The 24,250-nt window shown below is 42.0% G+C and overlaps 1 protein-coding gene across 1 annotated transcript in view; it reads right to left on the bottom strand.

Moving 5' to 3' along the window:
* Positions 1 to 372: 372 nt before the first annotated feature.
* LOC118560306 (trichohyalin-like) overlaps positions 373 to 24,250 on the bottom strand; it is a 190,389-nt gene continuing 166,511 nt past the window's right edge. The window contains exons 6-12 of the mRNA XM_036131221.1: positions 13,837 to 14,040; positions 2,059 to 2,262; positions 1,884 to 1,949; positions 1,572 to 1,775; positions 1,398 to 1,463; positions 1,224 to 1,289; positions 373 to 1,116 (exon numbers count right to left, since the gene is read on the bottom strand). Of these exons, the coding sequence (XP_035987114.1) occupies positions 373 to 1,116; positions 1,224 to 1,289; positions 1,398 to 1,463; positions 1,572 to 1,775; positions 1,884 to 1,949; positions 2,059 to 2,262; positions 13,837 to 14,040 (1,554 nt within the window). The remainder of the gene's footprint in view (positions 1,117 to 1,223; positions 1,290 to 1,397; positions 1,464 to 1,571; positions 1,776 to 1,883; positions 1,950 to 2,058; positions 2,263 to 13,836; positions 14,041 to 24,250) is intronic.

Below are 24,250 nucleotides of genomic sequence, written 5' to 3' on the forward strand. Positions count from 1 at the left end.
ACGAGCCTGCGAGACAGACTCTGTGTTCACTGACCTTCACCTGCTGCTCTGACTGACTGCCAGACGCTCCGGTAGCTGCCTGTGACACCACTGCTTCACTCACCATGCCACCACTCATGCTCTCTGGTGGCCCTTTCTGACGTAGCGGCTTCCTGAAAGTCAACATTTCTGACACCATCATCCATCTGTCTGCCTGTGGATTAAATTATGTCCCATTCAGACCATGTCTACTGGGTGCCGACTTGGTGAAGATTTGGTGGAAATGTTTGGTCAGTGAATGTAGCTGTGTTGATTATTTCCAGACTTCTGGCTGGAAACCTGCTGTGTAGATTTTAGCAGGTAGTGTTCTAACCGGATGACTCCAGGTTGCCCTCAGGCCTTTTTAAAGGGCTTGCAAAGGGCTTTGCCGACAGAGGAGAAGAACCTTTTCAGGATGGGTTCCTTGGCTGTCTTCAGGATTTTCTCTTTGCAAACAGCAAGTACAGCCTCCTCTACATTTGAGTCCTTATGGCCCAGTATTGAAAAAAGGTTTGTGTGTGAGCAGCCAGTCTTTTTACAAGAGGCTCTCAAGATGTCAGCGCTGAGCTTATTCAGGCTACTTTGGTTCTTCTTAAATTCTCCTCCCTCCACCTCAGCACAGAGTTTCTCAGACAGCCTCTTAGTGATTTCTTGAAACTTTGTGTATTTGCACCTCATCTTTGATTTAGTAACAGCCTGTATAACCAGTGCATGAACCAGCAGGCTGATGAATGACTGCTGTTCCTCCTTCTCTGAGCCTGAATCCATGGGCAGCGGCTCATCAACCTGTGTGGTAGCCTCTGGTGCCGGCTTAACTTCTCTTTCCTTTCCATTCGTTACTTGATGAATCTGCTCCTCTGACACAGATTTTTGAACTTCTGTAACATCCGTCTCCTGCTCTCTCAGTTCCTCTTTAACAGCCAGTAACTCTGGTGAAACTCTCTTGTATCGTCCCTCACTGTATTTTTGAAGGAACCTTTGGATCCTGACTCCAACTCCTCTGTTCTGCTGTTTTGCTGTAGCTGTAGCAACTCTATCCTTCAAGCCTCCATTTTCAGAGATGAATTCGTCCACCATTTTCAACTCTGACTCCTTTTCCTAAGAGATTAAATCATTACCATAATCATTTCGGAAATATTATCAGATATAAATTAATCTTACATCTAAAGTTCTGATTCTTTTCCCTAAAAAACTAAAATATTTACCTCATTCATCTCTGAAAGCTCCCCACAGAGGAATTCATCCACCATTTTCAACTCTGACTCCTTTTCCTAAGAGATAAAACAATTTACCTCAATCCGTTCAGAAATATTATCAGATATAAATTAATCCACCATCTAAAGCTCTGATTCCAGTCCTTTAAAAACAAAAATATTTACCTCATTCATCTCTGAAAGCTCCTCACAGATGAATTCATCCACCATCTTCAACTCTGACACCATTTCCTAAGAAATAAAACAATTTAACTAAATGATTTCAGAAATATTATCAGCTATAAATTCATCCACCATCTAAAGCTCTGATTCCATCTCTTTAAAGTTAAAATAATTTACCTCGTTCATCTCTGCTGCTGCCTCTTCAAGTTCTGGTTCCTTTGGGGTGACCGGTAGCACCTCGTACCGTCCATGGTGGTACCTACTGCAGGACTTCCTGGAGCTCTGAGGACGCTTTTTCTTCTGTGGATTGTGGACGTCTTTGACTTCTCCTAGTTCCTCAGAGATAAATCTGTCCACCATCTTTAACTCCAACATCTTTTTCTAAGAGATACAATTATTTAACTAAATCATTTCAGAAATGTCATCAGATATAAATTCATCCACCATCTAAAGCTCTGATTCCACCTTTTTAAAGTTAAAATAATTTACCTCATTAATCTTTGAAAGTTCCTCAGAGATGAATTCATCCACCATCTTCAACTCGGACTCCTTTTCCTAAGAGATAAAATTATTTAACTAAATCAATTCAGAAATATTATCAGATATAAATTAATCCACCATCTAGAGCTCTGATTCCAGTCCTTTAAAAACAAAAATAATTTACCTCATTCATCTCTGCTGGTGCCTCTTCAAGTTCTGCTTCCTCTGGGGTGACCGGTAGCACCTCGTACCGTCCATGGTGGTACCTACTGCAGGACTTCCTGGAGCTCTGAGGACGCTTTTTCTTCTGTGGATTGTGGACGTCTTTGACCTCTCCTAGTTCCTCAGAGATAAATCTGTCCACCATCTTTAACTCTGACTCCTTTTCCTAGGAGATTAAATAATTTACCTCAATCAATTCAGAAATATTATCAGATATAAATTCATCCAACATGTAAAGCTCTGATTTATGGAGCCCCTCTGGTGACATGGACAGAATTTTTTTTTAAGATGTTAAGTCGTGACCACGCATTACTAACGCGTGGCCACGACATAGATAAGTTGAGGCCACAGGTTATTTGTGAGGGAGCTCCTTTATGGTTGTGTTGCATACATTCAAGAAACAAGGAGAACATAGACTTGATTTCATTTTATTTCGTCCTTGGAATGAACTATAATGACATCCTGCTATCTCTTGCAATTAAACAGAGTGGTAATAAGCAAAGCTCTCATCTTACAGGCATTGACCGTGTGACGCGCGCATTTCACTGACTTCACACGCTCGCGCGCAACAGAGCTTAGTCTAGACTCCGCCTTCTGCGGAGCTGTTTCAGCTTCTTTCACAGCTTGTGGCCATCAATAATAATTCCTGCTGCAGTTCATGTTAACAGAGCAGCAGGAAGAGCGATCAGAGTTCTAAATACTTTTGGTCTTAACCAGTGGTGACAGTAAGCCGGTACCGTCCGCTACCGCACACACAAGAGGGAAGTAGGGAGAGCGGCTGCCAGATAAATCCTTCATTCTGAACCAGTCATGGCTGCACGCTGGATCAGAGAACAGTTCTGCTAACCAGATCCAGTCTAAAAAGCCTCTTATTCTGTGTCAGGGTGCTGCAGGCGTGCCTGGGCTGGGCGCTGCCTTTTTTCCTGTCTCTTCTCCACAGGTGGCGGCTGACAAGCAGGGAGGCGCCGCTCGTGTAATGGTTATAAAAAGAAAGATTCAGAAAGTAAGAAAAAATGTTAGCAAAAGTATATTATTGTATTATCATTTGGAAATTTCATATTCTTTTATGCTTTCAGCACATGGAAGATGTATATTTGAAAGAACACCGTACTTAATGTCTCTAATGGAGTAAGGTTAATGGGAATCAGATGCACTGTTGATCGGGAGATCTGTGATTCTGTGATCGATTATTCCGGTCTGGCAACTCAAAAGCCATAGAATGATGCAGTTAAAACATGCATAGGTTAAAATCACTTTAAAATGCATTTTATGTAATGTTACTTTTGTAGCTATGGTTGTGTTTAGCACTTGAAGAGTGTTGCCTTTTCAGAATTTATGTTTTAAGCATTTATCTGTAGATCTTGCCTCGATTGGTTAAGTCTGAACTGAAAAGGGGGAAGCGCGTTACTTCTGCTCGTTCATTACGGCATTGGAAACGACAGCAGTAACACCGTGTCCGTGTCGGTTTTTTCATTATTCCCCTTTTCAGGTAAGAGTTTTGACTGTTACAAGTTTTACTAACTATATGTGTGTTTACTAAGTTTGGAAGGTGAGCAGGGAATGTTTGTAATGGCTGGAACAGCTTGAAGTAAATATGACTTTGCTTAAAAAGTTATACTAGCTTAGTTTTCTGGTTAGCTGTGTCCCAGGTCATAGTTGCTGCCACTGTTGCGGGGCATAAATGTTTGGGTGAAATGTGGGGCATTCAGGGAGGAAGCATGCTGTGATTTATGAGGACATTATATTGTTTTAGTTAAAACAGAAATGTTAATGACTGTAATTTTTGTCAGAAAACAGTCCCAATTGACATGACTGATGTATTTTTCCAATGTAGCATATATATACGTGGCCTGTATATGGTATTGTTGTCATATAATTTTGTGTAAATATGAAAACATGTACCAGTCTTACTGTGAGGCACAAAGACATTTTTAGTAGCTTATGTGCTGTATTTTTTCCTCATTGTATTATCATTTCTTTATTTGTCCATGTAAATTGTTTTTTTAAATAACATTACGGCATTGGAAACGACAGCAGTAACACCGTGTCCGTGTCGGTTTTTTCATTATTCCCCTTTTCAGGGGCGTAACATTTCTGGAGGCACCGCTGGGATAGAGTGAGGCAAGGTTTGACTTCTGCTAGGACCAGACGTCTCCAGCTCTCATTCAGCCCCCACTTTAACTTACCCAGGTAGACGACATCTAGTGGACGACTGTGTGGTGGTTTGAGTGTCTACAGCCACCGGTATTGGCAATCTGAGGTGAACCAACGGCACCAGGAGGGCTACAACCAAGGTTTAGTAAACAAATTACCACTATAACAGAACACTAAGTCACTACTGCAAAGAAGATGGAGTCAGCTGAGATAGAAACATTACAACTGGAAATAATGGGACTTCTGTGTACACTGCCTGTCGAAAGCTTAAAAGAACTGTGTGATTTCCTCACCATTGCTGGTTCAAAATTTGAACATGTGAAAGGAAAAAACAGAGCATCGCTCATCTTAATGATTAGTAATCATCTACAAAGAGAAGAGTTAGAGACATTGGAGGATTTGGGAATGGCAGAGCTTCTCTGTTTTAAAGACAAAATAATTGAACTCCACACAGAGGCTACAGATATGCAAGAAAATAAAGTTGAAGCAGCACGATATGAAGAACAACTTGAATCTAATGAGACACAGGAAAATATTTCAACAGAAACCAGACCTTCCCATTCTCGTTTACCACTCCAGCCAAAAAGTACTCACGAGGAGAATGGAAGTAAAGTTCAGCCCACTGCACCCACCACCAGAATGGTAGCTTCAGCTTTAGGTCAGACCCCTCCCCTGTGGCATAAAGAATTCAAAATAGCTGGGCAAATTGGAGAACCAGGACAGAAAGATCGCCTCACATTTTCCAGCCTAGCACGGCAAATTGAACAAGGCCTTGTCAAAGGTTTTCCAGAAACAGAGATTGTTGATGCTGTCATAAGGGCTATTGTCCCAGGGATGCAGTTACGTAGCTATTTAGAGGGGAAAAATGACCTTACACTGCCCACCCTGAGAAGAATACTGCGCTGTCATTATCAGGAGAAAAGCGCGACAGAATTATATAAACAGCTGTCATCAGAAGTACAGGGCGTTAAAGAGACTCCCCAGAGCTTTCTTATCCGCACTCTAGACCTAAGACAAAAGATTCTGTTTGCTTCCCAAGAGTCGGAGTCAGGCTTACGATATGATCCAGTATTGGTGCAGAACATGTTCCTTCATACAGTTATGACCGGTTTGCTGAACGAAAGCATAAAACGTGATCTCCAGCCATCCCTGGAACAAACTGGTGTTTCTGATGAACTTCTGTTTGAGAAACTAAACATTGCATGTGCCTATGAAAGTGAGAGGCAGGACAAGAAAAAAATGAGTGCACCACAGCGGTCTGTAACAGTCCACTCTGCCCAGTCTGACCATATTGAGAAGAAAGACAGAGTAAGCCAGTCGAGCCACAGTAAAAGTCAAACAGATATTCTTTCAGAGCTGCAGGAGATGAAAGCAAATATAACTCTTCTTAAAGACCTCAAAGCTGAAGTGTCTTCTATTAAAGAATCCATGCAGCAACCCTCTTACTTACAGAGGCAGCACCCAAACCCAGTAGCAGGACCGGACTGCACACCACCTCAGTCTGCATCAGCCTACCACAACCCATCACTGGTACACGAGACTGCAGTACAGCACGGTTACCCTCAATCCCCTCCTGTGCAATACAGTTACTTACAGCCACCTTCACACCACCACTATTCACAAGCCCTTAGAGGACAACATGATCATGCCCCACCCAGTCAGAGGTATGGAGATCGACGTCCTCTCTCCACAGTTCCACCGCGGCCAAGGAGGAGATGTTATGCCTGCCAGCAGGAAAACCTGGAAAGCTGTATTCACTGTTTCAGATGTGGCAGCAGTGAACATTTCTCAGCAGGTTGCAGAATGAGGAGATCAGGCCAGTTCCGAGGCAATGCTTTAAACGAGCAAGGGTTACCCCAGCGGGGCAGGGAGTGACCATTTCATCAACAGCGCCCCAACTCTGTGCATACTGTGGTGTCGGCGGGATAAAGGTGAGACTGAAACAATGTTCATCATGCAAAAGTGTATTGTATTGTTCTGAGAGATGTCAGCATGAACATTGGACTGTTCATAGGAAGCAGTGCTTAACAACTTCATGTAATACAGTCCGAGCCACACCCCAAAAGAAAAGGCAAGTTAAAGTTGCCCCACTATTAGGAAAGAAATACCTGATTGACTGCCATATCCAAGGTCAGCAAGTTAGAGCTTTGTGGGACTCTGGCTCTCAAGTCACTGTAGTAAGTGAACAATGGAAAGCAGAACATCTACCATATGTGACTTTGAGAGACATTTCTGAAATCATTGAAAATAATGACACTCTAAATCTTATTGCAGCTAATGGCGAAGACATACCATATTTAGGATGGATAGAGGTCACGTTTAAACTAGGTGCAGATGACGTCCCAACAACAGAAGTTGTTGTTCCTACACTAGTAATTAGAGGTAACAGTCTTGCTCGTCCTATTATTGGTTCAAATGTTATTGGCCTGATAGTGGACACTGAGCTACAACAAAATAAAGACACCAGCAAACAGCAGTTAATCAAGGCTGTTCAAGCATCCTTTTCTGATTTTGAAATGGATGACGCTGAAGTGTTTGTGGCTAGAGTTGTTGCTGAACGGCAATCCATGGAGTTTAACGTCAAAACCACCAGAGGACAAGTGCGTATTCCAAAACACACATCAGTAAAGGTAGAGTGCCGCATCATGACATCCCCTTTTTCGGAGGACACGACTCTGATCTTCGAACCTAGTGTTAATCCACAGTGGCCGGAAGGCCTGGAGTTCGCTGATACCCTCATGAAACTACAGAAAGGTGCAAAACCATTCATGATTGTGGATGTGCAAAACCCAACAGACCATGACATAGAACTCTCTGGGAAGACTGTTATTGGGACAGCACAACCAGTCCAAGCAGTTTACCCAGCAACAATCTTTGAGCAGCCCAGCTCTAAATCTCCAGTGACAGTAAATACTGTGGGGGTGAAGGAACAACAAACCTCAGGTAGTGACTGGGATCCCCCAGTGGACTTAGACCACCTCAGTCCCCCTGAAAGAGATTTAGTTAAAAATATGCTAAGGGAAGAGTCGGGCTCCTTTTCACGTTCCGATGATGACATTGGCTGCATTGAGAATCTGCGATTGTCCATCTCATTAAAAGACACGGAACCTGTGGCTAAAACTTACCTCTCCGTACCAAAACCATTATATCAAGAAATGAAGAGCTATCTACATGATCTTATCACACAAGGTTGGGTGCGCAAATCTACTTCCCCCAATGCGTCCCCAGTGGTGTGTGTACGCAAAAAAGATGGAAGCTTACGCCTGTGTATAGACTACCGTGAATTAAACCGTAAGACTGTACCAGACCGCCAGCCCATCCCCAGGGTACAAGATATTATAGATGGCCTGGGAGGCAATTCGTGGTTCTCACTGTTAGATCAAGGTAAAGCTTATCATCAGGGTTTTATGGCAGAACACAGTCAGCCACTCACTGCTTTTGTAACCCCCTGGGGTTTATACGAATGGATTCGTATACCATTTGGTTTAATGAACGCACCAGCTGCCTTTCAGCGGTGCATGGAAGAATGTTTGGAGGGGATCAGAGACGAAATTTGCATTCCATACCTTGATGATATCCTTGTGTTTAGCAAGTCTTTTGAACAGCATGTTGAACATGTCAGGACTGTGCTTAGACGATTGAGAATGCATGGCATAAAGTTGAAGCCGGCTAAATGTGAGCTTTTCCGACGCGAGGTTCGGTATCTCGGGCGTGTCATTTCATCAGAGGGTAGTAAAATCGACCCTGCTGATACCATCGCGGTCAGGGCCTTGAAAGACAAGCAACCAACCACAGTGGGAGAATTAAGAGCCGTTATGGGTCTCCTGAGTTATTACCGTCAGTATATCCGGGACTTTTCTCGGATCGCTGCACCTCTTTATGACCTCATGAGCACTCCAGCAGATTCAAAGCAAAGTGATAAACATCTTACAAGAAAAAGGCGGAATAACAAAAAACAAACTGGAACCCCCTCCAACCTTCCCATTGTGTGGACAGAAAAACACCAGCAGCTGCTAGAGGAGCTTTTGGACCACCTGGTGGAACCACCAATCCTGGCCTTTCCCGATTTTAGCAAGCCCTTTGTTCTGCACACAGATGCTTCCAACCTGGGCCTGGGGGCAGTTTTGTATCAAGAACAGGAAGGAAAAATGCGTGTAATAGCGTATGCCTCCCGAACTCTCACTAAAGCTGAAAAGAACTACCATTTCCATTCTGGAAAGTTGGAATTCCTGGCTTTGAAATGGGCTGTCTGTGAAAAATTCAGAGACTATTTGATCGGCTCGTCATGCACAGTATATACAGACAATAATCCGCTCACTTATGTCTTGTCCACGGCGAAGTTAAATGCAACTGGGTATAGGTGGTAGGGCTGGGTATCATCTAGGATGAGCCGATTCGATACGATTCTCGATACACAGCTCACGATACGATACGATTCTCGATACATAGCTCAGCTTGCTTTGATTCCAATATCGATATTTATTACTTTGAATTAATGCTCAGTGATTCAATCACCAAAATCAGCCAAATATTATGTTTATGTTCTATTTATTGATCACAGACATATTAACAGCAAAATAAAGTGCATTTGCTTCAATGCATTTAACGTGTCACAGAAACCAAAAATGTGCCCAAACATCTGATTTTAGGGACAAAGGAGCTTCTAAAATCCTGTCGGCCGTTCCACAAATTCGTCTCACTTGCTCTCCTTCGCTGTGAACTGTAATGGTTGCGCTGTAATAACGCCCCCTAGAGGTTGGGAGGTATATCGATATTGAAAGCCAGAATATCGATATTAAATCGTTTTTAAAAATATCGATATTAATCTTTATATCGATTTTTATGCACAGCTCTAATAGGTGGGTTGCTGAATTGGCAGATTTCCACCTCACCATCCGATACCGACCAGGGAAAGAAAACATCGACGCCGACTGCCTCTCAAGGCTGCCAGTGGATATTGACACACTGATGAAACATTGTACTGAGGAAATGTCATCTTGTTCAGTTCAAGCGGTTGTACAGTCAGTTGAGGACCCAAGCTCTCATGCAGTATGGTTCATGGCACTGTCTGCGCAGTGTAAAGAAATCAGCAGTTCACAGCATTCACCTCTCTCGCTGGGAGAGATTTGTGAAGCCCAGAGGGAAGATAAGAATATCGGCCCAGTGCTTAAGTGTCGTCAGTTGGATAAGAAACCGGAAAACAAACAGTTGAAATCATTCAGTACAGAGAGTAAAAGACTGTTACGTGAATGGGAAAAACTCTCTTTGGATGATAATGGGATCTTGCAACGAAAGACAACAAAACGGACACAACTTGTTTTGCCTGAAAAGTACAAGGCAATTGTTATGAAGGGTCTGCATGATGACATGGGTCATCAAGGAGTTGACCGGACCACGTCACTGGTGAGAGAACGTTTCTTTTGGCCGTATATGCAGCGTGATATTGAACACTATGTGGCTCGCAGCTGCACATGTCTAAAACAAAAGAAACCGAGCCGTGACACTAGGGCGCCACTAACTAATATTGTTACAACCCAGCCTTTTGAGTTAGTGTCTCTTGATTTTCTGCATGTTGACAAGTCTTCAGGCGGCTATGAGTACATATTGGTTGTGATTGATCACTTCTCAAGATTTGCTCAAGCTTATGCCACAACATCCAAGTCAGCAAAGACTGTAGCTGATAGACTTTTTAATGATTATGCGTTAAGGTTTGGATTCCCCCAACGTATTCACCATGATCAAGGTGGTGAATTTGAAAATCAGCTCATGTCACAACTGAAAAAGACTTCTGGAGTTTTAGGCTCACGGACAACACCATACCATCCTGAGGGTAACGGACAAGTTGAACGTTTTAACCGTACACTCATACAAATGCTGAGGACGCTGACAGAGAAAGAGAAATCTAATTGGAAAGATTCTCTGAACAGATTGGTTTTTGCATACAATTGCACAAAATGTGAAGTCACTGGCTTTTCTCCCTTTTATCTCCTCTTTGGAAGGACCCCAAGACTGCCCATTGATGTACTTTTCCGCTTGAGACCAGAAACAGGTACAACAGATCACAGGGAGTACATGCAAAAATGGCGAGAAGGGATGCAACAAGCTTATGACATAACAAGGAGCAACGCAAGAAAATCAGCTGAAAGAGGCAAAAGGAACCATGACCGTAAAGTAAAGAGCTCTGAGTTGGAACCCGGAGACCGTGTCCTGGTCAGGAACTTGACCCCAAGGGGCGGGACCGGCAAGCTTCGTAGCCATTGGGAAGACACCATCCACAAGGTTGTGCGCCGAGTAAATAAAGATGCTCCAATATACGAGGTGGTACCTGAACAAGGAAAGGGGAGACAAAGCCGGATACTACACCGCAATCTTTTACTTCCCTGTGACCACCTACCTCTGGAGGTTCCCCTGAAAGTTGCCAGGTCACAGAAGACAAGAACAAGAGAGACAAGTAACATTGGACCCAACAGTCAGCAAAAAAGATGACAGTGATGAGGACTCAGAAGATGAATGGTTTTACAACCCATGCCCTGAGCCACCCGAGGATGCATGTTCCACTGCTGAGAAGGACCATGTTGACCTGTCAGAAAACCCTAAACCAACAACAGCACATCACGGACAAGGAGAAGGACAAGAGAGTGTGTTGCACCTGGACGAGGAGCAGATCACGACTGATATGCAAGCGAGAGATGGAGATAAAGTACCTTTACAACTTGACAATTGTGGAGATGGCCCTTTACTGCCACCCATGTCACCTCCTTCATGTGAGAGCCACCAAGCCAGCGAGCAAGAGCATGATAGGCCCAGAAGAGAACGGCGGCCACCAAAGCGATTTACTTACGATGAACTTGGTTATCCAGCTTGTTACAGTCTGGGACTTCCAATAGGATCCACATGCGGGCCTGATTCTGTGTACTATCATGGACCCTTTCAACCAAGATCTACGTGGTCAGATTCAGTCCAAATCTCCGCGTACCATCCTGTGTTTATGTACTGAAGACCACAGCAGTGTTATTGGATTGAAATGTAATAACACAAAATGGAATGTATCCTTGATTATATAACTGCGTGACTGTTTACTAGTCGGTCGACCATAAAAGCAGCTAAAGTTCAGCCTCTACACGCTTAGAGACTCTGGGTTGGTCAAGTGCCTGTGTATGGACTGCATAGATTTGGATTTTATGCCCTTCATGTTTGTTATCTACCCGCTTTAGTTTTGAATGTCGAGGACGACATTTCTGTTGAAGGGGAGTGTGTAATGGTTATAAAAAGAAAGATTCAGAAAGTAAGAAAAAATGTTAGCAAAAGTATATTATTGTATTATCATTTGGAAATTTCATATTCTTTTATGCTTTCAGCACATGGAAGATGTATATTTGAAAGAACACCGTACTTAATGTCTCTAATGGAGTAAGGTTAATGGGAATCAGATGCACTGTTGATCGGGAGATCTGTGATTCTGTGATCGATTATTCCGGTCTGGCAACTCAAAAGCCATAGAATGATGCAGTTAAAACATGCATAGGTTAAAATCACTTTAAAATGCATTTTATGTAATGTTACTTTTGTAGCTATGGTTGTGTTTAGCACTTGAAGAGTGTTGCCTTTTCAGAATTTATGTTTTAAGCGTTTATCTGTAGATCTTGCCTCGATTGGTTAAGTCTGAACTGAAAAGGGGGAAGCGCGTTACTTCTGCTCGTTCATTACGGCATTGGAAACGACAGCAGTAACACCGTGTCCGTGTCGGTTTTTTCATTATTCCCCTTTTCAGGTAAGAGTTTTGACTGTTACAAGTTTTACTAACTATATGTGTGTTTACTAAGTTTGGAAGGTGAGCAGGGAATGTTTGTAATGGCTGGAACAGCTTGAAGTAAATATGACTTTGCTTAAAAAGTTATACTAGCTTAGTTTTCTGGTTAGCTGTGTCCCAGGTCATAGTTGCTGCCACTGTTGCGGGGCATAAATGTTTGGGTGAAATGTGGGGCATTCAGGGAGGAAGCATGCTGTGATTTATGAGGACATTATATTGTTTTAGTTAAAACAGAAATGTTAATGACTGTAATTTTTGTCAGAAAACAGTCCCAATTGACATGACTGATGTATTTTTCCAATGTAGCATATATATACGTGGCCTGTATATGGTATTGTTGTCATATAATTTTGTGTAAATATGAAAACATGTACCAGTCTTACTGTGAGGCACAAAGACATTTTTAGTAGCTTATGTGCTGTATTTTTTCCTCATTGTATTATCATTTCTTTATTTGTCCATGTAAATTGTTTTTTTAAATAACATTACGGCATTGGAAACGACAGCAGTAACACCGTGTCCGTGTCGGTTTTTTCATTATTCCCCTTTTCAGGGGCGTAACACTCGCAGGTGATCTGCGTTCCTTCGTCAGCGGGGACGGTTCTTAAACAGGCTGCTGTCAGCACCTCATCGCCAGAGTGTCAGCCTTATGTGGAAGGACTCAGTAGGCCAGCGTCTTTCTACGCCTTGGAAAGCGCCTAATTTCTGTCTCCCTGTTTCCCAGGTGGAACCTGCCTCGGATCACGCTCCGGAGAACCTCTTTCCTGGCCGGCAAGCTCTCGGCCCGCTCAGCTGCTTAGGAAGAAAACCTCAGAAAGTCCCTGATCATCCTGGAAAGTCTCGGTGTCCACAGAGCGGCGATCAGCTGACAGCCTCCCTGCCGCCGCCTGCGTTGCACGAGTGACCGGACCCTGCCCCCCCCCCTCGGACTCTGCCATCTGTCAGCCACCGCACCCTCTATGATCACCAGAATCCACCTAGAACCCACGACTCCGCTTGGCAGTCTCCACGCCTGCTTTGGTGCCCCACAGCAGCCGCTCACTCCCCCTGTGAATCAATTATATCACCGCGATTACCACCTCCTGCTGTTACCAGACGTCTGGAGGACTCGCAGCACGTCTTGAGCTCTATATTTAATAAACCTCTTAAAAACTCGGCTCTCTGCCTCCTCAGTGTATTCTGCATGTGGGTCAAAAGACTCGGTACCATGACTTTCTGTTTATAAGTTTCCTTCTAATAAACAGACATACTGCCTTGCGCTTGAGTTCAGGTGTGCAAAATTACGTTACATGTAATTTAGGTGCGCACTTTTAAGGGTCATTTTAAGGAACTTGTAACAGCGGGGGCTTCAGCTCAGATCCATCATTCCTCCTGTTCCCTCTAAAGGAGCCCTTTACACTCTTTATTTATGCATTTTTCCCACCGCGCAGTGCACCAATTGGGGGGAAATCCGCCCAATCCCGTATTATTAAGTATAAATTATGCTGATACCAGACGTTGCCAAAAAAACTATTTTTTTCCCACTGTTAGCGAAAATGGAGGATGTACAGTTAATCATCTCATCCCTGGACCCACTCCTGTCTGCTGAACATCATCCTGGAGGCTAAACCGAAGGCAGTATTTATCTGATCTATCTGGTGGCCACGTGTTACTAATGCGTGGCCACAACTTATCTATCTGGTGGCCACGACTAAACATCTTCAAAAAAAAAATTTGGTCCATGTCACCAGAGGGGCTCCGTACAGATTCCTTTCCTTTAAATTTAAAATAATTTACCTCGTTCATCTCTGCTGGTGCCTCTTCAAGTTCTGGTTCCTCTGGGGTGACCGGTAGCACCTCGTACCGTCCATGGCGGTACCTACTGCAGGACTTCCTAGAGCTCTGAGGACGCTTTTTCTTCTGTGGATTGTGGACGTCTTTGACCACTCCTAGTTCCTCGGAGATGAATCTGTCCACCATCTTTAACTCTGACTCCTTTTCCTAAGAGATAAAATAATTTATCTTAATCTTTTCAGAAATCTCATCAGATATAAATTAATCCACCATCTAAAGTTCTGATTCCTTTCCTTTAAAGTTAAATTAATTTACCTCGTTCATCTCTGCTGCTGCCTCTTCAAGTTCTGGTTCCTCTGGGATTGTCGGTAGCACCTGGTACCGTCCATGGTGGTGAAGCTCTCCTGTCTGCTGCTCCTTGAGGGCATTTTGCTGGCCTTCAGCAGCTTTTCGCAGCAGCCTCTGCTGACGTTCTTCATTTCTCATCTCTAACAGCTCCTTTATCAATGTCACTGCAAGTGGAACCATTGAATCCACCGTGTCCTTCTCAGAGATTTGCAGGACGAAGGAAGCTGCTGGATCATTCATGCAGCAGAGGGAAGATCTCACTTTTCCTTTGACATGTTTAACAAATGACTTGTTAAACTTGTCAAAGTTCTTCGGGGGAGTCGTTCCTTCAACCCAAAGGACGTCTGCAAATGATCTTAGCACTGAGTCGCCCAAAACGGTTTCCACGTCCAAAGATCTGAGGCGTCCTTTGTAGATTTTACGCAGAACGAAGGCGGTACATTTCTCCTCTAGCTTCAACAGCAGCTCCTTTACCTTGGACTTGGTGTCACCATCAAGTTGTCCTGAGGTCAAATCCATGCTCTGCTTCAAGGAGATGGACAAAATGAAATCTTGGATCGTTGGTGTGATCATGTCCACAGTAATAACTGGGACTCTTCGAGCCTTTGAACTGGTGGAGGCGTTCATGGCTTCTCCGTTTGCGCTGGTTCTTAAAGCAAACTCTGGTATTTTCTATCGATGGCAAACTATCACAAACTATCGCTAACTGTTTTTCTCTCACGAAACACGTCTGTCTCTCACAAGGAAAGTATCAGAAGGAAAGAAAATCTGCGTTACAGGGTCTACTAAGGCAGAGAAGCTGCTGTGATGTCATAAGCATCAGAGGAGCTGCTGTGATGTCATAAGCATCAAAGAAGCTGCTGTCATCAGAAGTTCCACCACGGAACGCCATCAGCGTAGCAACCGTTGCTAGGGCCGTCTCCAGCCTTCCAGTGTGCAGCACAGGGAAAAAGTGTCTAAATTAAAGGATTTAAAGTTAAAAAGGTTCAGGGTTTTAGGATCAGCTGCGGCCCCTGCAGCTCCCCTCAGTAAACGTCTCTACTATCTTCATGTTTTAGCGGGACGGAAAGATTTAACTGCTGCTTTGAGACACAGCAGCAGCAGAGCTCCCTCTAAGCTCCGCGCCTGCGCAGTGGCGCACGGCATCTGGATTCAGCGCACACAGCAAATCTATGCTGCGCAGTAAATAACAACCAAGCTGAAAATAATAATAAACCAAGTTATTGTGTAACTTTCAGCAGCTCTGGTGAGACGGTGTTCCACGGCCCGCTCTGTGAGCGCCAGGTGCTGATCGGAGCTCACCGCTGATTGGTGGGTGGGGCTGACGTCTTTATAGTTGGGCAGGTTGCGGTGTGTGTCTTTGTTCTGGGCTCCGTTTCAGAAAGAATGGCCGATCTACGCTGATTAGAAAGCTGCTGCTCTGAGTAGTTCTACCTCACTGTGTCATACTCAGCGTTTCCGGTTTCAGAACAGGTGATATCAGTCAGGTAACTAAACACAGCGTCCGATCACCCAGGAGGTGAAGGCGAGCAGGAGCATGAAAAAAGTCCTCCTGAACGCAGATAAGGTGATTCAGCATGAAAACGGCAGGAAACAAGAAGCCTGGAAGTGGAATTTCCCACGAGTGGAGTTAGAAACCTTTAATGAAGGCATATGGAGAATATTAAACCATGAGAAAACGGCAGGAAACAGGTTACTGTATTCTATTCACTGTTTTACTGTAATTCTATTACAGCTTTTCTGTAATTTTATTGCAACTTTGCTCTAATTATATTAGGTTAATTATATTACAGTTTTATTAGATGAAATGTTTAATGTAATAAAATTAAAGTAGTCCTGTAATAGAAATACAATAAAATAATTTGGTATTGCTAGCTGATGAAATAAAATGTCAGTTTGGAACTTTCTGTACCAAACTCTCCAATTTTATACAAAAAAAATACAAAAACATTTTTAAAATTGTTTTATTGACAATTTAAAACCAACAAACTGCAGCATAACAACAAAAACATGTCTTACAACAACAACATTTACTTTTCACAATAACTGATCTCAAAACATTGCGATTGATAATAAATACATAACCCACATGATATTATATTAAACTTTTTATTTTTACACATACATTTATTATATTATAATATAAGTGTATATTATCATATACTCTTAAATATATTATTTTTACACTTACATATGACACTTAGCCTTCACAATAAAAGGTATAAAAGGGTAAAAATTTCCAAACTATCAAACAAAGGCACAAGAACAAGGTTTTACAAGTCTTTCATGTAACCTTCAGTCAAAATGCTAAATATCTTTATCCTTATAAAGGAAGAAAGGGATCCAACACAGTCAAGCTTTAAAATTGGAGGTTAAAACTTAGTGAAGACCCAAACAAAGCCAACATAAGTATTGAGTAGGGCCTGTTCCTGAACAACACCAGAAACCATCAAGGGGTCGATAGAAGATAAGCAAAGGAAAAATGTTTTATTAACACATGATATTTTCATTAAATGTAACCGCATTTATGTCAGTTTAAGAAAGACAGGATGAGAAGGACAGATTTGGTGGACGGACAATCCTTCTCTGACCTTCCCTTATTGTAGCTGTCTCCCTGTCCTTCTGTTAGAAATGGACAGGATAGACAAGGAAAAAGACAAAGTGAGAGAGACCGAAAGACACACAGAGACAAATAGGGACAGAGAAAGACAGACATAGAGAAAGAGAGAGACAGACAAACTGGGATAACGACAGTCAGAGTGAGAGAGACAGAAAAACAGGGCCAGAGACTCTCAAAGAGAGAGAGAGAGAAAGACTGAGAGGGGGACAGACTGTTTTTTCTTCATCTGTCCTCTTGTTCATGTCATGGACAGGAGGACAGATTGAGAAAACAGATTGTGTGTAAATGTGTAATTTGACCTTTTTAGAAGTTCCCCTGATAGTCCATCAGCTTGCAAAGCAGAGTGGAGACATGTGGCTTCACCGCTGCCTGTTTCCTTTGCTCCAGCCGTCCTATCTTTGATTTGTTTTTGATTTTACTTTTCCTTTTGCAGCTTTTGTTCCCCTTTCTGGATTAAGGCCCATGAATGGTCTAAAAACAGATGGGGGATATATAGCTCAGTGTTCAAAAGACCCATTTCTACATCTATATATTACATATATTCTTACATAAGGATTAGTGAATTTGTTCTCACCTTTGGATAAACTCTAGTGTACATGTTGCCTCCTCTGGATACTCAAGGTTAAAAACAGAAAACTGCAAAAAGTGCAGCGAGACCAGCCTGGAACTTAGGTTGTGTGTCCTCACAAACAACTTCACCCTCAATGCTTATCATCCACTGATGAAGGCTATTGGTGTCTACTGAAAAAAACAATCTTCACTGATATTTTTCATTTTAATTTAATGATCAGGGGCTTTGTTTCTCCAGTTTTCTATTTCTATGTGTTACCAGGTAAGTACATTTATAATATTCAGACTATTCAGAACTCCACAGACAGGGACTACAGAAACAGCTGATGTGCCGTCCCTCTGCCTATGGACACAATGAGATGATGTGTCCACTGTCTATAGAGATATTTCTAGGGACAGCAGACAGAGAGAGGGATGGCAGATACATCCCTACATCAGTGACATAGAGACGTATCTGCTACTCCTCAGGCACATCTTCTGTCTCTGTCCACATGCTATGTCTGCAGACACCATGCATTTCCCACCCTTCTGACTATAGATGTAGGGCTAGCAGACACTGAAGATGTCAATTTCTCTCTGGACCTTCCATCCATGTGTCTATAGACAGAAGACTAGAAGATACAGACACACTGAAGAGTATATTGTGCATATGCTACTTACCAAGGTCAACAAGTCGTGGACTTGGCGGCAGATTGTGTGTTCCTTCAAGATCTGCAGTTGTAGCTTACCTCTAAAAACATCACAAGGTCAGACAAAGTCGTAGATTAATGGCACATCTGACTTTTGTATTCTTCCATCTGCATAAAGCAGAAGTCCTGATCTTATGGGAAATGTGCGAGGAGAAGCTGGCAACCATGATCCCAACCTCTTCATAAGCTGACAATCTATTTTTAATGTGTTCATTTGTTGGTTTGTTCCTAAAGAAGTCAATAAGGAGAGAGGGCCACAGTCCTCCATTGCATGGTTGAGTTGATTTGGTACATTAACACCAGTAGGTTCTTCAAAATGAGAAGTGAGGTGCTTCTGGACAAACAAGTATGGCCACTTGTATTTAATTTCTTTAATAGGAGGTTCCTGTGTGTCATTTATATGCTCTCTTTGTAAATAATAGGTTTCCTTCATTAAAGCCCAGACATCAGCTCTGTCTGCTCCACTGTGGGCGTACTGGTGATAAATGTTTAGCAAAGTCTGTCTTTTGTCTTCTAATATATCATCACTCTCTGAAAGCGGTGGCTCAGGTTGCCCTCTGGTGCCTCCATAAGTCACTGCTGGCCCTCTGCTCTTTGTCATCTCAGCATTTTCTGAAATGCCTCTTGAATGTCGTCAGCCTGCTGTCAATGTGTTGTTTCTATTTACATGTTCAACCCGTGTTTTCATTTGTTTCAGTGAGGAGTAGCATCCCACTTCATAATGGATCCTGGGTTGTCATAATCTGCAAAACTCTTTGGATATTGTTTGACTAGTTTAAGAGTTTAGTCATATTCTTTTGATTTTTCCTCATTTCATCAACTAGAATTCTGATCATTTTTCTACCAACAGGTGGGAGTGGTCTTTTCCCACTTGCTCCTGCAGTTCACACATCATTTGGCATTTGGTCCCAGGGAATCTGAAATGTCTCTGGCCAACTTGAAGGAACTGATGAAGAGGTTGGTGGATTCACAATGTCCAAACCAGTGGAGGATGAAGGTGGACTTCTTAGTGGAATATTGTCACAAACATTATTCCCCCAACTGAAAGAGTAATTACATTTTCTTTAGTATTTCATTTTTTTCTTGTATAGCAAAGAACATTTTCTGAACTTTTACCATAACTGTACTAAAAACAATATGAACAACAGCAACAAAGCAGTCATTAAAACTGACAAAATGTATTATTAACCTGTCTTGAAGTTGTCAAGCAGTTTGGGAGGAAGAACATGTGACAGGTCTGCTCCAGGAGCTCCTTCAACGTATTTTAGATCCTCAATGGTTTCTACGCCCGAGCTAACAAGCCTCTCCACCAGTTTCTCCATCTTCACTTGAGGAAGTCCAGGAAGGGCTTTAGTAACAGCCATCTGAATTTCCTCCGCAGAAACTGCTGACATTATTCTAGAGAAGGAAAAGAGTGGTGAAGAGCAAGCTCTGACAAAGCACACAGTTTATACATGGGTAATGGATAGTAATCCAAGAGTTCTTCCTCACTAACACAGCACAGCCTTATTGGTGGTTTTTGGTAAGGCCTTGATCACTGAGTGTTACAGAGCTGTAGCATTGTGTTAAGAAGTAAACAGAGTTTGCTTTAAGTAGAATAGCTTTGATTTCTCCAAAGACAATGCCTTCCTCACATTGATCCTCCACAAGAAACATATTTTTCTTCTACGTTGTCCCTTTGACTTTTGCTTCATGTGAAATCAGACCAGGCTGGCAGTCTAGACTGGCAAGAGCATCTCTGATGTCATCATTGTAATCAGCCAGATCAAAATCAGTTCCCCTTTCAACAATTACAGTAGGTGGCAACAGGCTGCCAGCACTTCAGGAAGCCTGAAGGAGCCGATGCCTTTCAGCCAGAGTGGAGCACAAGTTCTTAAAGTTATCCAGTTTTCTTGCACACTGTTGGAAATATGTATGTTTGCTTTCAGATCTAAGCGTCCACACGTGAATGAGTGGCCCAGATTTACAAGTCAGCTCTGGATAATGAAGGACATAGTGGTGCTTTGGCCTCAGAGAATGGTCAGGAAACAGTTTCTTTCTATAGATCAAGTAGTCCTCTGTCATCACTTTTAGGTAGGCAGTCTGACCTGATGAAATAGCTGCTGCACAGATGAACTCCTCCATTTATCGTAGCTGTAGAAAAAGCTGCCACACATGGTTCCTCAGCTGAGCTTTTTATTTTGTCTCCAATTAGGACAGGCAGCAGTCTGAGGAAACACCAGTTCTGAGCTGCATGTCCTGCAAGTTTTTCTCTGCTGGGGTTGACTTCAGGTGGCTTATCATGTGCATCATTTCCAAGGTACCTGAACTGATCAATTCTTCTGTTCAGGTCCACATATGTAAATTGTTTCTCAACGTTTACAAGATGTTTGGTGTAGAGGGCCAAGTCATAGGAAACAATGCCTTCAAGAAGATCATGAGCAATGCATGGGGGCAAGCCAGGGTTGCACACATGGACGTTTGCTAGCTCATTGAACAGTGAGTCAAACTTGATTTAAAGGGCAAAATGTCTGCTAAACTGAGGTAGACTGCGAGGAGTTTGTGTTTTTTCTTGCCTGAGCCCAAATGGATTAACTTCCTCAAATGAGTCGTTATACAGAATCAAGCCAACAGACACTGGGTCAGTTTTGAGCAAAGCATTCTGGGTGATTAAATTGCCATCCTTGATATCCTTATTTTATTTATTTATTTATCTTTTTATGTGATAGGGACAAGTAGGTTTGATGAATCATGTCATACACTACAACATTTTTGCTAAAGCTAATGTTCAATGCCTGTCCCCAGTTAGGATTTTACACAAAACACAGTGACTGTACACAAGACACAACAGAACAAATTACACACTAAAACATCACAGATACAAGATCAGGTCAGTTAGATTATCAATGTTCACATATCTGACCTTTCAATAAAAAAGTCTTTAAGTTTATATTTAAAAAGGACCCAGTTTGACTCTCCCTTCAGTTCTGCAGGTAATGTATTCCATGTTTTGGCACCTTGGACAGTGAAAGCTGATTGTCCGAAGGAAGTTTTGCGTCTGGGTACTTGACAGTTTCCACTGTGAGCTCCTCTTGTGACTGAGCCCACAGCTCTGAGAGGAACTACACAGTCACTCAAAACCTCAGGGGCCTGATCATGCAAGCATTTGTGAACCAGTTTTAGCTGAGCAAATTTGACAAAGTTCTCAAAATTTAGCATTTTTAAATTGTTCAGACTAACACAGTGATGGGACCTGGTTGTTTTTTTTTATCTAAGGTTTTTATAGCTCTATTTTATGTCATCTGAAAAAGCTTGATAGTGGTGCTTGTGGCCTGTGACCAAGAACTAATGCAGTAACTTAAATGTGAAAAGATCATGGAGTGCACAAAACTGTGAGCAGCGTGAAATGGTAGATAATCTCTAATCAGTTTGAATGTGTATAAGTTTGCTTTTGTTACTCTGGACACTTTTTTTACATGGCTGTCAAATTTCAATTGTGAGTCAAGTATTAGTCCTAGATATTTGATTTCTGAGACCTGCTGGATTCTAGCTCCATTTATCTGTAAATGTAATTCCTCAGATATGGGCTTGGTCCTAGAAGAGAAACAGACAGACAGTTTTTTTTTAACATTCAGAGACAGCCCTACATTATGGAACCACACTGACACAGTGTGTAGATGTCCTGACAGTTAGGGTCAGGACCTTCCACTAGCCTGAAAAGCTCGCTGTCGCCATAGTTCTCGCTGTCTCGTCAACGTTAAGTAATGACACGGGTTCATTGTTGTGTGCGCGCGCCAGAGCGCTTTCTGGTTTAGAGGAGGAGCGAGTGATGCATTCACAGCATGTGGGAAAAACTAAACTCACAGTGAATTAAATACAGCAGCTCAATCGTTCCATGAAATTTACACGCGATGGTCGCGATAAAGTCATTTTTACTATCGCGTGGAGGAAAACTTGAGATACATCAAGTATACTCGATATATCGCCCACCCCTGAACTGGCTCATGTCGTGTATTTCTTGGAACCCTTCAATGACTCTGAATTAAAGATGAAGGAAGCAACATTTCTACCTGCATCTTTAAATAAAAGTGTGCCAGATTTTGAAGAAACAAGTTCTCATCTGTATTTTCTGCATTACCATCAAACTGCTCTATCATGGCATCGTTTGAAGGTTCATCATTACATCTATCACCTGAATGACCCATCACAGTTGTAACATGTGAGCTCTCCTCACTATGACCTTCACTTTTATTGCTTTTCTGGACAATGTCTTCAAGCAGATTATGTCCTGTTCTTCTTTTGTGACATCTTAATAAATGTGATGTGAATGTAGACAAAGTCGTAAAGGTTCGGGTGCACTGTTTAAATGGACAACTCACAATTGTACATTCCTCTAAATGAGTTTTTAAATGTGAAAATAAACTAACTGAATCATCACAATGCACATCACAATATTCAACATGACAGGTAAAATCGTTGTAGACTGAATCCATAGCTGCTTGTTGCTGCTTATGAAACCTGTATGAATGAGATTTGAAAGCATTGAAGTTTTTGAACACCATGCTGCAGCTCGTTATTCCACATCTAAAACTGACATTTGGCAGGTTTCTGTGAAATTTAATGTGCCTCAAATATGAAAAAAGAGTTTTATGTGGGCAAAACTGACAGGTAATCATCCTGAAATTAAAACTTATTTTAGTCCAGGGTGCACATTCAAAGAGTTCCAGGGTAAAAAATAAATCCGATTTTTTTTTTTTATGACTGCCACAACCTAAAAAAAAAAACCATTGGATCATTTGAGATACTGTATATGTTTATTCAGTTGTTAAACTACCAGTAAAGCTTAGCAAAAAAAGCAGAGGTGAGGCTCCCTGACTGAGGGAGGGAAAAAAGCACAAATCTGTTTTTTTTCTCCAGCTAAAGAAAACTCTTTAGCCGATGATATTAAAGGTCTAATGACAACCGATATTTTTTGTCTCAAATAAGGTAGCAGCAACTGGTTATTAAAATTTAAGAACGCAGATAAATCATTTTTTGCACATAGATATATGATGAACTTACAGCGGGCCAGCTAAAGCTCTGACATCAAACCATTAGAGTGAGATGCTTACTCTAACAACGAGTTAGATGTAGGATGGGTGCACAGAAAATTATATATTTATTCAGATTAAATGCTAAGTACAGCAAGATGCAATAGTTTTTCATTGGTGGATGTCGCACATGGCAGCTACATTTGATTAAGAGTAACGGCAGCATGAGGATAAATCCAGTCCGCTATCATGAAATAATGTTTGGGTAGTTGCCTGAACATAAATGTAAAAATGTAAATTATTTTAGAAAAGAATGATTACAAAAAAATGTAAACAAATACAGTAGAAACTAACATTCAGCTGTCTGGATGAGGCTCACTTAAAAACTTTTATTGTCGTCTCAGACGCTGTATGCCAGAGTTAGGCACAGAATATTACAGTTTGCGGTTGTCACAGACATTTCAGACAGAAAGTGAAGTATTAACCCTGATAACACTATAAATATTAATTTCAGCTAAATATTTAACCATTGGCATATTCTGGGGTAAAAGATAAATGTCAAAACGGAGCTAAAAAGCACTTATGCTGCTCATGATGCTAGCTTAGAAATACCTGAGGAAAACTTTAGCAAAAAATGTGATAAATGCGTGAGAAGCTCAGTATCATCACATAACATGTATTTTTGTCCACTAATTGACACAAAACTGCAAAAAGTACTTACCCAGAGAGGGTCCTTGTTCGTCCGTGTCTAACCCCATGAACATTCGTGTCCTGCCAGTAATATCCCACAATGCAGCTGTGTATTTAAATTTTACAGTACAGTTATGTACGTGATCCAACTGTCCAATCAAATTCAATACTCTTTCTGTTTTACAGCTAAGAGTGTATTTTTTAAAACCCAGCCTCCTGGCTGTATTCTCATGATGTAGTTTTTACAACAATTCCTTACAGTGTAGTTCTGTATTAATCTTGTGGGTCTCTAACTATGGAACATTGTAACAGTAACATTCCTGACAGTGCCACATCCAGCTGCCTCTGAAAGATTTTCTGCTTCTCCTACGTTATTAAAAAGCTGCCGTTGACATAAAAACAGAGAGCAGCACAAAGAAACTGTTCAGAACTGAGAGCGTTCCCTCATTGTGTTAGAAAAGCGATGTGCGAGCTGAGAATAATGAAATAAA

This window comes from Fundulus heteroclitus, unplaced genomic scaffold, assembly GCF_011125445.2.
Source record: "Fundulus heteroclitus isolate FHET01 unplaced genomic scaffold, MU-UCD_Fhet_4.1 scaffold_42, whole genome shotgun sequence".
In the NCBI taxonomy this organism is placed as follows: Eukaryota; Metazoa; Chordata; class Actinopteri; order Cyprinodontiformes; family Fundulidae; genus Fundulus; species Fundulus heteroclitus.